This window comes from Cherax quadricarinatus, chromosome 13 (assembly GCF_038502225.1).
Source record: "Cherax quadricarinatus isolate ZL_2023a chromosome 13, ASM3850222v1, whole genome shotgun sequence".
Lineage (NCBI taxonomy): Eukaryota > Metazoa > Arthropoda > Malacostraca > Decapoda > Parastacidae > Cherax > Cherax quadricarinatus.
In genome coordinates, this window is record NC_091304.1 from 25,711,994 (window position 1) to 25,726,714 (window position 14,721).

General features: G+C 38.5%; 1 protein-coding gene across 9 annotated transcripts in view; it reads left to right on the forward strand.

The window, feature by feature from the left end:
- LOC128688712 (protein Gawky) overlaps window positions 1-14,721 on the forward strand; it is a 288,268-nt gene that overhangs the window by 190,290 nt on the left and 83,257 nt on the right. For all 9 annotated transcript variants that reach the window (XM_070084602.1, XM_070084599.1, XM_070084598.1 and 6 more), the window contains one exon: window positions 8,519-8,731. In XM_070084602.1, the coding sequence (XP_069940703.1) occupies window positions 8,519-8,731 (213 nt within the window). The remainder of the gene's footprint in view (window positions 1-8,518; window positions 8,732-14,721) is intronic.

The window sequence follows — 14,721 nt, forward strand, 5'->3', positions numbered from 1 at the left end:
TGTATTAATTCCGCATCTTCTCCTAATTTCCACACTCCGAATTTTCTGCATGATATTTACACCACATATTGCCCTTAGACAGGACATCTCCAATGCCTCCAACCTCCTCCTCGCTGCTGCATTCACAACCCAAGCTTCACACCCATATAAGAGTGTTGGTACTACTATACTTTCATACATTCCCTTCTTTGCCTCCATAGACAGCGTTTTTTTGTCTCCACATATACCTCAACACACCACTCACCTTTTTTCCCTCATCAATTTTATGATTAACCTCATCCTTCATAAATCCATCCACTGACACGTCAACTCCCAAGTATCTGAAAACATTCACTTCTTCCATACTCCTCCTCCCCAATTTGATATCCAATTTTTCTTTATCTAAATCATTTGATACCCTCATCACCTTACTCTTTTCTATGTTCACTTTCAACTTTCTACCTTTACACACACACCCAAACTCATCCACTAACCTTGCAATTTTTCTTTAGAATCTCCCATACGCACAGTATCATCAGCAAAAAGCAACTGTGTCAGTTCCCATTTTGTATTTAATTCCCCATAATTTAATCCCACCCCTCTCTTGAACACCCTAGCATTTACTTCTTTTACAACCCCATCTATAAATATATTAAACAACTATGGTGACATTACACATCCCTGTCTAAGACCTACTTCTACCAGGAAGTAGTCTCCCTCTCTTCTACACAACCTAACCTGAGCCTCACTATCCTCATAAAAACTCTTTACAGCATTTAATAACTTACCACCTATTCCATATACTTGCAACATCTGCCACATTGCTTTCCTATCCACTCTATCATATGCCTTTTCTAAATCCATAAATGCAATAAAAACTTCTCTACCTTTATCTAAACACTGTTCACATATATGCTTCAATGATCTACACATCCCCTACCAACTCTAAAACCTCCTTGCTCATCCGCAATTCTACATTCTGTCTTTAATTCTTTCAATTATAACCCTACTGTACACTTTTCCTGGTATACTCAGTAAACTTATTCCTCTATAATTTTTACAATCTCTTGTCCCCCTTCCCTTTATATGAAGGGACTATGCACACTCTCCGCCAATCCCTAGGTACCTTCCCCTCTTTCATACATTAAACAAAAATTCCACCCACTCCAACACTATGTTCTGCCCTGCTTTTAACATTTCTGTCATGATCCCGTCAGTTCCAGCTGCTTTACCCCCTTTCATTCTATGTAATGCCTCGCACACCTCCCCCACACTCACATCCTGTTCTTCTTCACTCCTAAAAGATGGTATACCTCCCTGGCCAGTGCATGAAATTACTGCCTCCCTTTTTTCGTCGACATTTAAAAGTTCCTCAAGATACTCTGTTTTTACCTGACAAATCCATTCGTTCTCTCGGCTTTCTTAACTTGTTTAACTCACTCCAAATTTTTTCTTATTTTCATTAAAATTTCTTGACAGTGCCTCTCCCACTCTATCATCTGCTCTCCTTTTGCTCTCTCTCACCACTCTGTTCACCTTTCTTTTGCTCTACATATACTCTGCTCTTCTTATAACACTTCTGCTTTGTAAAAACCTCTCATAAGCTAATTTTTTCTCTTTTATTACACCCTTTACTTCTTCATTCTACCAATTACTCCTCTATCCTCCTACACCCACCCTCCTATAACCACAAACTTCTGCCCAACATTCTAATACTGCATTTTTGAAACTATTCCAACCCTTTTCAACCTCCCCCCACTACTCATACTTGCACCAGTCCACCTTTCTGCCAATAGTTGCTTATATCTCACCCGAACTTCCTCCTCCCTTAGTTTATACACTTTCACCTCTCTCTTGCTTATTGTTGCCATTTTCCTCTTTTCCCATCTACCTCTTACCGTAACTGTAGCTACAACTAAATAATAATAGTAGATTTACCGTTATGCAGATTACTGCATTATTGTAATAATTTTATAAATAATGTCAATCCATTCATGACTGCATATTGGAATGGAGGTGACGTCATTTGTTTACTCATGAACATCGACAAAAATAAAACCTTTCTGCTAATTTGAGCTCATTTTCAAGGTACTTATCATCATGAAACCATTCTAAATCATATCTGTTTCTGTTGTATATCTTCCATTCTATCAAAAGAGACCAAAAAAATGAGAATACAATCATAAAAACCATACGAAAATACCACGAAGGGGCGGCTAATTGCTGAGGAGTGAACTCTATTATTTATGGTCTGATTTCTTTCATTTTTGGAGTACGTTAAAAGCATCTTTCCATCATACATTGCCCAAATTTCGATAAGATAGCCCAACAAACAAATGAGATCGAATTCCCTAGATCAAGACCAAGAGCCCTTCACCTGTGTCAAGGAACCTCCTTTGAGGCCTGCTCGCTTTTGGAAATTTCTCTCGCATATGGAAGCAAAATATCGACCTATCAACTGGTCGTATTTGGAAAAACTTGCACGTGGATGCCCTCACAAGTGGAGGTTCCTCTGTATATACGTATATAAAAACAAAAACACACACACACACACGAGAGAGAGTGAGTGAGTGAGAGTGAGTGAGAGTGAGTGAGAGTGAGTGAGAGTGGGTGAGAGAGTGAGTGAGAGAGTGAGTGAGAGAGTGAGTGAGTGTGTGTGTGTGTATGTGTGTGTGTGTGTGTGTGTGTGTGTATGTGTGTGTGTGTGTGTGTGTGTGTGTGTGTGTGTGTGTGTGTGTGTGTGTGTGTGTGTGTGAGTGTGTGTGTGAGTGAGTGTGTGTGTGTGTGTAGGGACCCACTTTATGGCGTTTCACCTTACGGTGTTCCACTAATATGGCGATTTCAAATTATGGCCAAAATTTGCTATATGGTGAGTGGTTTTTCAAATATGGCCTGCCCCACCCGGTTTGTTTACATTCTCTGTGAGTACATCTCTCTATTATGTCTGGAAATATTCCAAAAATTTTGAGTGTTTTAAAGTTATTGCATATTTTATTTATACTCTGATAATTATACTTATGTGTACCTTTACCTAAATATACTTACACACTGTGCTGGCATGCAGGTACACAATAAAATCACTAAGAATCTTTCTACTCTTGAAGACACCATATTAACCCTTTGACTGTTTTGGTCGTATATATACGTCTTATGAGGTACAGTGTTTGACATACGTCAAACATGGTCTAGCGGCTTCAAATCAAGCAGGAGAAAGCTGGTAGGCCCACGTGTGAGAGAATGGGTCTGTGTGGTCAGTGTGTACCATATAAAAAAAAATCCTGGAGCACGCAGTGCATAATGAGAAAAAAAAACTCGACCATTTTTTTTTAATTAAAATGCCGACTTTGTGGTCTATTTTCGTATAGTATTTATAGTTGTATTCTCATTTTCTTTGTCTCATATGATAGAATAGAAAACATATAGAAGTAGAGGTGATTTTAATTGGTTTTACTAAAAAAAGAACCTTGAAATGGAGCTCAAATTAGGGGAAATGTTTGATTTTTGCCGATGTTCAAAAGTAAACAAATGATGTCATTTTCCAATCAATGTTCAACTAGCCATTCTAATATGCAGTCATAAATGGATTGACATTATTTGTACAATTATTACAGTATTACAGTAGTCTGCATAACAGTAAATCTTCTATTTTTTGTTTGAATAAAAATTCAAAATAGAAAGCAAGAGTAATATCAGAGGGGCCTGGAGATGTGATTGATGAACAAAGAAAATGTTATTTTAGAGCCAGGAATGTGTGCAATTTTCATTTTGAACCTTTGAAATTTTCATATTTTTTAATTTTTGTGAAATTGGCCAAATTGCAAATTTCTGACCACGTTATTGAGTAGTTGAAATTGGTAAATGGGCAGTTCCTTGTACTCAGTCAATAGAAAAAATGGAGTTCTAAAGAAATAGCTATGAGTTTGGTCGACTGGAACAATGGAATTAGCCGAAAATAGGGCTCAAAATGGACCAAATCGCCGATTTGTAAATATCGCAGAGGTCGCTAACTTCGCAAGAGTGTAATTCTGTCAGTTTTCCATCAAATTATTTTTTTTTTTGGTGTCATTACAGTCTGGAAAAGATTCTCTATCTTTTCATAAGAAAAAATAATTTTTTTTTTAAATTTTGCGACACCAGGAGACACCTCAGGATTGGGGGTTGCGACAGTCAAGGGGTTAATAATAATAATAATAATCTGGGTGTATTAAATGTTGTATATAGACATTTCCATTAATCCATATGTGATATTTTTTCATAATTATAGAATAAACACGCTTCGTAACATAAACATGATACATACACCCACAGTATAAAAATTGACATAAATATGATATTTGTTTATCAAGCTGTTGGTGGGAGGGTTGGAAGAATTAGGATTTCTCTAGTCAAATGCCAGTAACTTTACTAGAAATTTTTTCCTTTCGTATGCCTTCACTCTGTCTATAGCTATTCACGACCTTTGTGGGTGTTGTGCTTGTTTTTTATTATGAATATAATAATAATAGCTTGTAATAGTAATAATAACAGTAATAATAATGCATGTACTATGCATACACCTAAACTTACCAGTATAAAAATTGAGACATTAATATTATGTAGCTACATGGTACTAAAACTGACAGCAGTTATGATAACACCAAGAGGCTTATCATAAGTTTATCGCTTGTATTAGTTTCACATGCTCAGGCAGCAGGATTGTAGACAACCATTCAGGGAGGTGCTGCCATTTAAGTTGTCATGTATTGAGCCAAAGCCTGTTTAATGTTTTGCACTCTTGGGTTACTGGTCTCTTTCTCTCCCTTGAATATTTAAAATGGCAGGTAAATGTAACACTTGCACTGTACTTGTATTCAGTGTACACTCATACATAATTGTTTTCCTGTGTTTCTTAATATGTAGTTCTTATTCCTGTGATGTTTCCTTGGCAACCTGGGAACAGATAAGTGATATCTTTATGAATGGTTTGTGTGTTTTGTTACAAGTCAGATTTCACCATTTACTGTGTGTGAGAGAGAGAATGAGAGAGTGAGTGTGAATGAAAAAGAGAGTATGAAAGTGTGAATGAAAGAGAGAGAGAGAGAGTGAGTGAGAGAGAATCAGTGAATGAAGAAAATGAATGAAAGAGTATGAATGAATGAGAAGGAGAGTATGAATGAATTAGTGGGTGAATGAGAGAGAACGAAAGAGTGAGTGTGAATGAATGAATTCATTTTGTGTACTCCCCTAATTATGGTTGAAGGGGTTGATTCATAGCTCCTGTGTGTGTGTGTGTGTGTGTGTGTGTGTGTGTGTGTGTGTGTGTGTGTTTACCAAATAAAGTGCTGTGTTTTATGTATTACTAAAAATAGCTGCACAATGCATAGACAGTTTCCTAGGCCAGTTGTGGCTGTTGTGTGAGACTTCTACTTGGGAGGTCACAAATTCATAAGCTTATTTTTCATACCATGAATTTTAAAATTAATATATCCAAATTTATAAGATAAGTGTTGAGTAGTTTGAAATGGCAGAAACTTGAAAAAGCCCTTACACAAACATGAGCACTGCTTGGGTGATGGCAGTCTCTTAGGCCAAGATTGAGTAAGGGGAAGATAGTCACTTAAAGATTGCCTTTTGCCTTAAGACTGAGTGATTTATTCAGTTATCTTTAACAGCTGTTACTAACCAGTGGAGAGTAAAGATTATATATATATATCAGTAAGTATTACAACATGTAGTTTTATTGACTTTATACATTAGCCAGCCAGATTTGATTCATGTACTCACTGGAGAAAAATGGCTAATAAAACTGGCTGAATAAAAATTATGATGCCTGCAATATGTGAAAGACAAAGTACTGTATTTATAACAGGAGTATGTTTGTAGGTTTAAGGAGAATACACCTACCATCCGACTTGCGACCTGCTCAACATATGACCACCCAACTTACGACCGTGTTTTGTATGCCAGATTTCTGGGAAATAAACAACTGTTTGTGTTGTACACAGTGTTTATCCTAAACCTCACAGTATAAAATACAGTGTTAACAACATAAAAAGTAAAGTATAAAATGAAATACCAAAATAAAACAATAAAATAGTCATTACAAAAATGTGATGTTGATATTCAGTAGTAAGGTTCGACTTGCATCCATTTTGACTTGCGACCGGTTGGTCGGAACCAAGCTCGGTCATAAGTCGGATGGTACCTATACTTATTAAATGAAAGTGATTCCAAGGTTAAAAATCGGAATGTTATCAATTGCAAGTAATCTTCAGCTTCTCAACATGTTACAGTACTTTTACCTCTTCCTTAAAGCTTGATTTGATCAAGAAACTACACTGCCATACCAGCAAGTATCAAAAAATACAGTGGACCCCCGCATAACGATATTATTTCAATCCAGAAGTCTGTTTGGGTGCCGTTATAGACCGAATTTGTTCCCATAAGAAATATTGTGAATTAGGTTAGTCCGTTTCAGACCCCCAAAAATACACCTACAAAAGCACTTACAAAAATACACTTACATAATTGGTCGAGTTGGGAGCTGATCGTTATGCGGGGGTCCACTGTATTTACAAATACTGTACTGTATATACTCAGTGTTAGATAATTCCCAATATATGAAATGTGTGCATTTTTAATTTAATACTAACAAAATAAGGCAAGTCTGAATTTGAGAAAATGATTGAAAATGAAAGTAATGAAAAGGAGCATCTGCTACTGTACATAATTATAGGTACACCTCTTTTGTCTTTAAGTGACCTTAAAGTATGTAATCACATCCAGGGTTCAATCCAAGGGTTAGTGTTAAATAAACTGTTTTGATGCAGGGAACAGCTTTTAAAAGGTTGATGCTGGGCTGGTATTTTAGTGGCCCTGAGTTTGAATGCTAGTTTGTTGAATAAATGTTTCCAGCACATTATGCAAAGTTTTAGCAAGTTGACAAACACCCAGTTAAATAGGGGTGAAGAGACATTTCACTGAAAATTGCTTCAGAGCCTCTGAAGTGGGAAGTGCGTTGCTTTAAATAGTACTACATTTTGATCCCTGCGTGCTCATATGTGCATACATGCATGCACATGCACACACTTCACACTCACTCCCACTCTCACTCACTCCCACTCTCACTCACTCCCACTCTCACTCACTCCCACTCTCTCACTCACTCTCACTCTCACTCACTCTCACTCACTCACTCTCACTCACTCTCACTCACTCTCACTCGCTCACTCACTCTCACTCGCTCGCTCACTCTCACTTGCTCACTCACTCTCACTCGCTCACTCACTCTCACTCGCTCTCACTCACTCACTCACTCTCACTCACTCTCACTCCCACTCACTTGCTCTCACTCACTCTCACTCACTCTCACTCCCACTCCCTCTCACTCCCACTCCCTCTCACTCACTCTCACTCTCATTCACTCTCTCACTCTCATTCACTCTCTCACTCACTCTCTCACTCACACTCACTCACTCTCACTCACTCTCACTCACTCGCTCACTCACTCTCACTCACTCTCACTCACTCACTCACTCTCACTCTCACTCACTCTCACTCACTCTCACTCACTCTCACTCACTCTCACTCACTCTCACTCACTCACTCACTCTCACTCACTCACTCACTCACTCACTCTCTCACTCTCTCACTCTCACTCACTCTCACACACACACACACACACACACACACACACACACACACACACACACACACACACACACACGCACGCACGCACGCACGCACGTGCACACGCTCTTACTTGGTACAGTGACTTTGATTCTTTGTTCTACTTACAGTTTAGAACACTTGCTTATATCTTAGGTACTTGTATCTCCATTTATAAACTTTCTACTGGTTGCTATTTTGTAACAATCAAGACAATAATATTCTTCATCATAAAGCATCTTTATTAAGTTGTCAGCTGTTAATGAACAATTTCATCCATGACAAACTTGGCCTAATGCTGTAACACCATGTTATCTCTTATTTCATTATTTCAGTTTACCTTGTGGCATTACTTTATATCTGCAATTATGGGTCTTGTTTTCTACTTTGAATCTTAAATAATATGTATGCAGATTTTTTTTGTCAATTCTCACTTATGGTGATTGATGATAATCATAAATGGCATTTGCTCATATTTAGAAGACAGTAATAAACCCAGGATATCTGTTCTGGTATAAAAAGTAATATGTATGCTTGATCAGTCTTGTACCATTAAGATTACCACACTCAGTTATTTCCTAATATAAAAAACAAATACTGTACAGTCAGTCTTCCCTGCCACAAGATTAATGACAATCACTCTTGCCAGAAATAATTGTGGCTGCTGCATTGAGGGCATAAGGAAAAATACATTTGACTAATCTATAATTTCTTTAATGAAAATTTTTTTCTTCTAAGGTCATCACCTGAAACTGCTTGTCTTTGCTCGGCTATGGGCTTAAAATGTTTCTTCATTTTCAGAATATGTGCAGTTTGCTTAGAGGTTTAAAATGTTTCACTTGTGTTTCTTTTTATCTCTTGTTTCCCTGAGCTTTAATCTCCTTCCATACAGAAGGAAGACATTGAAGCAGCACTTCGCAACAATAACATGGGTCTGGATGACACGTTAATGGAACTTGGCAACCGTGGGGTAACAGGTGGTGGCAGTGGAAGCGATGCTTGGCGCAACCCTCCTCTAGAAGAACATATTCCTTTCGATATTACTAACCCCAACTTCCAGCAACGCTTCCCTCCAGCACCGCACCACCTGCCATTCACTTCTCAAGTATGTCTACATACTCTGCGTTATGGTGTCTAGGTATAAGTTATTGCCATTTACTTTTCAAGTAAGTCTTTCTTATAGTGGCTAGCTTTAAGATACTGTTTTTTCTTTATATCAGAAATAAGAACTTGTGAAATTTGCTGTTTGAGAACTTTTCAGAAATGCCTTCAGTAACTTGTAGTAAAAAATTCTGAGTATGTTCATGAAATGACTATATTCAAGTATAATAAATTTCCCCTTAGTTTAATGTACCTATATTTAATGGACTTTGGAAATATGGTAGAAACTCCACTGGGTCAGTTGATTCAGAATCATGATACAAGGACTGAGACAAAGCCTGTTATTTATAGAGTTGTCTGTTGTGGTCACAATCATGACAAAACACTCTCCTCTCTATCTAGTATTATTGTCATTACCAGCCATCTACATTTCCCTATTAGTCTGTTAAATTTTGAGTTTAATCTTAACAGTATTAGTATGATAAAAGTGTGTTTATGGTGTATTTTTTATTTTATTTTCATTTTTTTTTCAGGAAATAAACAATAGTTGATCATGTTATAGTAATTGTGTTAATTGAGACAAAGTTATAAGAATATTATATATATGTGCGTAGATACTGTGAACCATACACTAACTATGCATTACTCTGTTGGAGTGACCCGTTAAAAAATGCAAGTAATAACATAAATATTGTTCTGGTGGGAAATTTTCATAAAGCGAGTGATTTATAAGTGGGAGGGAATTCCTCTTGCACGCAAGCAAGGCAGATCCCAAAGCTAAAGAAGGCAAGAAAGAAGACCCTACAAAAGGTCGACAGATCTGTGGCAATTACAAAAGGCCTCTATCTTGCACTGTGTTGGTCACTTTTTATATCTTTATACAGTGGACCCCCAGCTTATGATATTATTTCATTCCAGAAGTATGTTCAGGTGCCATTACTGAACGAATTTGTTCCCATAAGGAATATTGCGAATTAGATTAGTCCATTTCAGACCCCCAAACATACACATACAAACGCACTTACATAAATACACTTACATAATTGGTCGCGTTGGGAGCTGATCGTAAAGCGGGGGTCCACTGTAGTATATATCTTCATAGTTTGCCAAATTTTAGATGACAAGTGTTCAGTAGGTGGCAGATGTTCTTATTCAGTGATCCTAGCAGATTCTCTCATCTTTCTCTGCATCGTTTGAAATAGATTGTGACTAAAATGACAAAATACCTCATTGTTATTGTCATTAGTATGGAAGGAGTATTTCTCTTGATCGAGTTGATTTTTTTTTAACACATCAGCTGTTTCCCACCGAGGCAGGGTGACCCAAAAAGAAAGAAAAAATACTTTCATCATCATTCAACACTTTCACCATCACTTGTACATACTCAGTCTTTTTCAGAGGCACTCAGAAATGACAGTTTAGAAGTCCCTCCAAACTGCCAATATCCCAAACCCAAGTAATTTTTCCCCAGTGTAGTGCTGTACTATATGTACGGTTTTTTTTTTATTATTATCACACTGGCCGATTCCCACCAAGGCAGGGTGGCCCGAAAAAGAAAAACTTTCACCATCATTCACTCCATCACTGTCTTGCCAGAAGGGTGCTTTACACTACAGTTTTTAAACTGCAACATTAACACCCCTCCTTCAGAGTGCAGGCACTGTACTTCCCATCTCCAGGACTCAAGTCCGGCCTGCCGGTTTCCCTGAATCCCTTCATAAATGTTACTTTGCTCACACTCCAACAGCACGTCAAGTATTAAAAACCATTTGTCTCCATTCACTCCTATCAAACACGCTCACGCATGCCTGCTGGAAGTCCAAGCCCCTCGCACACAAAACCTCCTTTACCCCCTCCCTCCAACCCTTCCTAGGCCGACCCCTACCCCGCCTTCCTTCCACTACAGACTGATACACTCTTGAAGTCATTCTGTTTCGCTCCATTCTCTCTACATGTCCGAACCACCTCAACAACCCTTCCTCAGCCCTCTGGACAACAGTTTTGGTAATCCCGCACCTCCTCCTAACTTCCAAACTACGAATTCTCTGCATTATATTCACACCACACATTGCCCTCAGACATGACATCTCCACTGCCTCCAGCCTTCTCCTCGCTGCAACATTCATCACCCACGCTAAGTTCACACCCATATAAGAGCGTTGGTAAAACTATACTCTCATACTTACTCTTTCCTGTATTCACCTTTAATTTTCTTCTTTTGCACACCCTACCAAATTCATCCACCAATCTCTGCAACTTCTCTTCAGAATCTCCCAAGAGCACAGTGTCATCAGCAAAGAGCAGCTGTGACAACTCCCATTTTGTGTGTGATTCTTTATCTTTTAACTCCACGCCTCTTGCCAAGACCCTCGCATTTACTTCTCTTACAACCCCATCTATAAATATATTAAACAACCACGGTGACATCACACATCCTTGTCTAAGGCCTACCTTTACTGGGAAAAAATTTCCCTCTTTCCTACATACTCTAACTTGAGCCTCACTATCCTCGTAAAAACTCTTCACTGCTTTCAGTAACCTACCTCCTACACCATACACTTGCAACATCTGCCACATTGCCCCCCTATCCACCCTGTCATACGCCTTTTCCAAATCCATAAATGCCACAAAGACCTCTTTAGCCTTATCTAAATACTGTTCACTTATATGTTTCACTGTAAACACCTGGTCCACACACCCCCTACCTTTCCTAAAGCCTCCTTGTTCATCTGCTATCCTATTCTCCGTCTTACTCTTAATTCTTTCAATTATAACTCTACCATACACCTTACCAGGTACACTCAACAGACTTATCCCCCTATAATTTTTGCACTCTCTTTTATCCCCTTTGCCTTTATACAAAGGAACTATGCATGCTCTCTGCCAATCCCTAGGTACCTTACCCTCTTCCATACATTTATTAAATAATTGCACCAACCACTCCAAAACTATATCCCCACCTGCTTTTAACATTTCTATCTTTATCCCATCAATCCCGGCTGCCTTACCCCCTTTCATTTTACCTACTGCCTCACGAACTTCCCCCACACTCACAACTGGCTCTTCCTCACTCCTACAAGATGTTATTCCTCCTTGCCCTATACACGAAATCACAGCTTCCCTATCTTCATCAACATTTAACAATTCCTCAAAATATTCCCTCCATCTTCCCAATACCTCTAACTCTCCATTTAATAACTCTCCTCTCCTATTTTTAACTGACAAATCCATTTGTTCTCTAGGCTTTCTTAACTTGTTAATCTCACTCCAAAACTTTTTCTTATTTTCAACAAAATTTGTTGATAACATCTCACCCACTCTCTCATTTGCTCTCTTTTTACATTGCTTCACCACTCTCTTAACTTCTCTCTTTTTCTCCATATACTCTTCCCTCCTTGCATCACTTCTACTTTGTAAAAACTTCTCATATGCTAACTTTTTCTCCCTTACTACTCTCTTTACATCATCATTCCACCAATCGCTCCTCTTCCCTCCTGCACCCACTTTCCTGTAACCACAAACTTCTGCTGAACACTCTAACACTACATTTTTAAACCTAGCCCATACCTCTTCGACCCCATTGCCTATGCTCTCATTAGCCCATCTATCCTCCAATAGCTGTTTATATCTTACCCTAACTGCCTCCTCTTTTAGTTTATAAACCTTCACCTCTCTCTTCCCTGATGCTTCTATTCTCCTTGTATCCCATCTACCTTTTACTCTCAGTGTAGCTACAACTAGAAAGTGATCTGATATATCTGTGGCCCCTCTATAAACATGTACATCCTGAAGTCTACTCAACAGTCTTTTATCTACCAATACATAATCCAACAAACTACTGTCATTTCGCCCTACATCATATCGTGTATACTTATTTATCCTCTTTTTCTTAAAATATGTATTACCTATAACTAAACCCCTTTCTATACAAAGTTCAATCAAAGGGCTCCCATTATCATTTACACCTGGCACCCCAAACTTACCTACCACACCCTCTCTAAAGGTTTCTCCTACTTTAGCATTCAGGTCCCCTACCACAATTACTCTCTCATTTGGTTCAAAGGCTCCTATACATTCACTTAACATCTCCCAAAATCTCTCTCTCTCCTCTGCATTTCTCTCTTCTCCAGGTGCATACACGCTTATTATGACCCACTTCTCGCATCCAACCTTTACTTTAATCCACATAATTCTTGAATTTACACATTCATATTCTCTTTTCTCCTTCCATAACTGATCATTTAACATTACTGCTACCCCTTCCTTTGCTCTAACTCTCTCAGATACTCCAGATTTAATCCCATTTATTTCCCCCCACTGAAACTCTCCTACCCCCTTCAGCTTTGTTTCGCTTAGGGCCAGGACATCCAACTTCTTTTCATTCATAACATCAGCAATCATCTGTTTCTTGTCATCCGCACTACATCCTCTGATATGTACGGTATAATATAATAATCAGAACTGTAAATCTTGTAAATGGTGTACTGTTATTCATTTGTTTGTTTTCAGAATGGATTTTTTTTTGTTTGCATATGTGTTCTTAATTATAATTTTTATTTCTGTCTAGATCCACTGTTTGCATTTACAAATTGATTTCCTGGTTGGAACAGGCTTCTATTTCTAGTAAATATAATACCAGAAATCAAAGGTTACCTGCTGTTTCCTTGGGGTATGTAACAAGGAATTAACGTTCTGAAGAGTCATTTTAGTGCTCTGGCCATTTCAAAGAAGAACAAGGACATCATTTTCACCAAGACTGACAAAAGAATAATGTGGCTATTAGGAATTGTATCAATTATTTTATCAACAGAATTAAATACAGCCTCTCCTCACTTAACAACAGAGTTCCGTTCTAAGACCACGTCGGTAAATGAATTCGTCACTAAGTGAGGATCATGCTATAATGGTAGTGGGTTTGTGTCAGCTATCATTGATTTTTTTTTTTTTTTTTTTTCAACAAGTCGGCCGTCTCCCACCGAGGCAGGGTGACCCAAAAAAGAAAGAAAATCCCCAAAAAGAAAATACTTTCATCATCATTCAACACTTTCACCACACTCGCACATTATCACTGTTTTTGCAGAGGTGCTCAGAATACAACAGTCTAGAAGCATACACATATAAAGATACACAACATATCCCTCCAAACTGCCAATATCCCAAACCCCTCCTTTAAAGTGCAGGCACTGTACTTCCCACTTCCAGGACTCAAGTCCGACTATATGAAAATAACCGGTTTCCCTGAATCCCTTCACTAAATATTACCCTGCTCACACTCCAACAGATCGTCAGGTCCCAAGTACCATTCGTCTCCATTCACTCCTATTTAACACGCTCACGCACGCCTGCTGGAAGTCCAAGCCCCTTACCCACAAAACCTCCTTTACCCCCTCTCTCCAACCCTTTCGAGGACGACCCCTACCCCGCCTTCCTTCCCCTATAGATTTATATGCTTTCCATGTCATTCTACTTTGATCCATTCTCTCTAAATGACCAAACCACCTCAACAACCCCTCTTCTGCCCTCTGACTAATACTTTTATTAACTCCACACCTTCTCCTAATTTCCACACTCCGAATTTTCTGCATAATATTTACACCACACATTGCCCTTAAACAGGACATCTCCACTGCCTCCAACCGTCTCCTCGCTGCTGCATTTACCACCCAAGCTTCACACCCATATAAGAGTGTTGGTACTACTATACTTTCATACATTCCCTTCTTTGCCTCCATAGATAACGTTTTTTGACTCCACATATACCTCAACGCACCACTCACCTTTTTTCCCTCATCAATTCTATGATTAACCTCATCCTTCATAAATCCATCCGCCGACACGTCAACTCCCAAGTATCTGAAAACATTCACTTCTTCCATACTCCTCCTCCCCAATTTGATATCAAATTTTTCTTTATCTAAATCATTTGACACCCTCATCACCTTACTCTTTTCTATGTTCACTTTCAACTTTCTACCTTTACACACATTCCCAAAC